Here is a 2,500-nt window from a genome sequence, read left to right on the forward strand (position 1 = left end):
ACAGACACACACAGACTCACACACACACACACACACACACACACATACACACACACACACAGACAGACACACACGCATAAACACACACACACACACACACACACACACAGGAGGGTGAAAGGGGGGGAGTGAAAGAGAGCAAAGGAACTGCTGAATAAATTGAAGCCACAAGCTTTTGTAGAGTGTTCTTTGAAGGTTTTGTGTATCACAGCCAAGTGTGTGTGTGTGTGCCTGTTGTGTGTGTTCTGTTATATTGAGCTTTTATTGGTGGTTAATTTGTCTTTTATTTGGAAGCACTGTGTGGAACCTGGCCCTGTTACTGTAGCCACACACCCTCAGAGTGAAGATCACAAGTCTGCTTGTGCGTTTGGAAAAAGCACATTTAAAATTTGCGTATGAGTGTTTGTGTCTGTGTGTGTGTCTGTGTGTATACCTGTCAGAGTGCGAATATCTAGAATCTGGAGATTTTTCTTTGAGAGAAAACAGTTACTCTCTCTGACCGCAGGAGAGACAGCGCCTTGAGACCATCCTCAACCTATGTTCAGGGTTGGGCGGGGCCACTGAGCACGATGCTCCCAACGTCTCCGCGGTGACGGACCTGGAGAAGATCACCCGCGAGCTGGAGAAGCTGCAGGTGTCCGACGACGAGTCCGTGTTCTCCGACACACCCGCGGGTTCTGCAGCCGGTTCCGTTGCCGGGGTGACGATGGAGAACGGCTTCGCAGCGAAGAGCTCACGTGGCGGGCAGACGCAAGTGCGACTGCGGAGGCACAGCGGGCAGCACAGGGACCCACGGACACACAAGGTAAGGGCCAGAGGTGTGTGTGTGTGTGTGTGTGTGTGTGTGTGTGTGTGTGTGTGTGTGTGTGTGTGTGTGTGTGTGTGTGTGTTTCTGTGTGTGTGTGTGTGTGTGAGAGAGAGAGAGAGAGAGAGAGAGAGAGAGGGCAGTATAGAGATGCACTGGTGCAATCACCTTCACTCCTCTGTAGGGTAAGAGCCAGAGGTTTGTGTGTGTGGGTATTTTCTTCGTGTGTGTGTGTGTGTGTGTGTGTGTGTGTGTGTTTCTGTGTGTGTGAGAGAGAGAGAGAAAGAGGGCAGTATAGAGATGAACTGGTGCAATCACCTTCACTCCTCTGTAGGGTAAGAGCCAGAGGTCTGTGTGTGTGTGTGTGTTTGTGTGTGTGTGTATTTTCTGTGTGTGTGTGTGTGTGTGTGTGTGTGTGTGTGTGTCTGTGTGTGAGTGAGAGAGAGAGAGGGTATGTAGAGTATGCCAGAACTGTATGTCAGCTGCTCTCTACTTATGAAATATGTGATTTTGAACTTTCTGTAACTAAGGGTAATTTGCACATTCCTTTTGCTGGGAAATAGGCATAATTGAAGCTGAGTGTAATTTTCATGGAAATTCTCTGTCTGGTTACTCAAATGTTGTGTATTATCAGACGGTTTATGAGGTAGTGGAAACTACTCAGCTTTTTGGAATTTAGGTATGCATGGGTGTGTTTGTGTGTTCGCTTGTGTTTGTGTTCATGTACGTGTGTGTGTGTGTGTGAAAAAGAATGCTCCCTGTAAATACAGGGCAGCTATGCTAGAGGTTCGACTCTCGAATGGCTGGGGTCTGTTATGAATATGTGTGTGAGTGTTTGTGTGTGTGAGTGTTTATGTCTGTGTGTGTTTGTGTCTGTATGTTTGTGACTGTGTGTGTGTGTGTGTGTGTGTATTTACACGTCCACATTTAAAAGTTACTCCAGTGTTATGTCCTGAAAGAAGGGTTTCCTGCAGTGCCGTGTGTTGCGGCGGCGTGTGTTTTACTCTGGTGGGGTATTTTTCCAGCAGAAAGGCCCTAATGACTTAATGGTGTGTTTGGGGTTTGATGTCCTCTCTCAGGGGAATGCTGCTTCAGCTCTCCTAAACAGGGACTGGGGGCGCAGGGGCACAGGAAATGACTTTATCCCCATCAGAATTGCAGTGTGTGTGTGTGTGTTTGTGTGTGTGTGTGTGTGTGTGTGTGAGAGAGAGAGAGAGAGAGAGAGAGAGAGGGGTGGATAGATGTGCGTAAAAGAGAAAAGCAGAAGGCAGAAAGAAAGAAAAGAGTAGAAAATGTGTTTGAAGTCGAGAAAGACCTAAAGAGGGAGATTTTCCAAATGTTTCCAGGGAATACCATTACCAATAATTACCATACCATTAAAATACTATTACCAATAATCTGCTCAAGATGAAGTACTCTCACCTTTTCTCACACCCACGCTCACGTCCACCTGGTAAAATAAAGTCACAGGTCGGTTGCATTTGGTGCAGACATGTTGTTTGCTCATGCCGTGTGTGTGTGTGTGTGTACTCGTGTGTGTATGTGTGTGTGTGTGTGTGTGTGTGTATGTGAGAGAGAGAGAAACAGAGAGGGAGAGAAATGTGAGACTGATGAGACTAGAATGATGAGAGATGCAGGTGTGCTGTCGCCGTTAGAAGACTCAGACTTGTATGGAAAACTCATTAGAGTTGTTTT

The 2,500-nt window shown here is 46.9% G+C and overlaps 1 protein-coding gene across 4 annotated transcripts in view; it reads left to right on the forward strand.

The window, feature by feature from the left end:
- The window catches only part of phldb2a (pleckstrin homology-like domain, family B, member 2a), a 28,470-nt gene that overhangs the window by 13,105 nt on the left and 12,865 nt on the right, over window positions 1-2,500 (forward strand). For all 4 annotated transcript variants that reach the window (XM_031571627.2, XM_031571629.2, XM_031571628.2 and 1 more), the window contains exon 4: window positions 506-805. In XM_031571627.2, the coding sequence (XP_031427487.1) occupies window positions 506-805 (300 nt within the window). The remainder of the gene's footprint in view (window positions 1-505; window positions 806-2,500) is intronic.

Source organism: Clupea harengus, chromosome 8 (assembly GCF_900700415.2).
Source record: "Clupea harengus chromosome 8, Ch_v2.0.2, whole genome shotgun sequence".
Lineage (NCBI taxonomy): Eukaryota > Metazoa > Chordata > Actinopteri > Clupeiformes > Clupeidae > Clupea > Clupea harengus.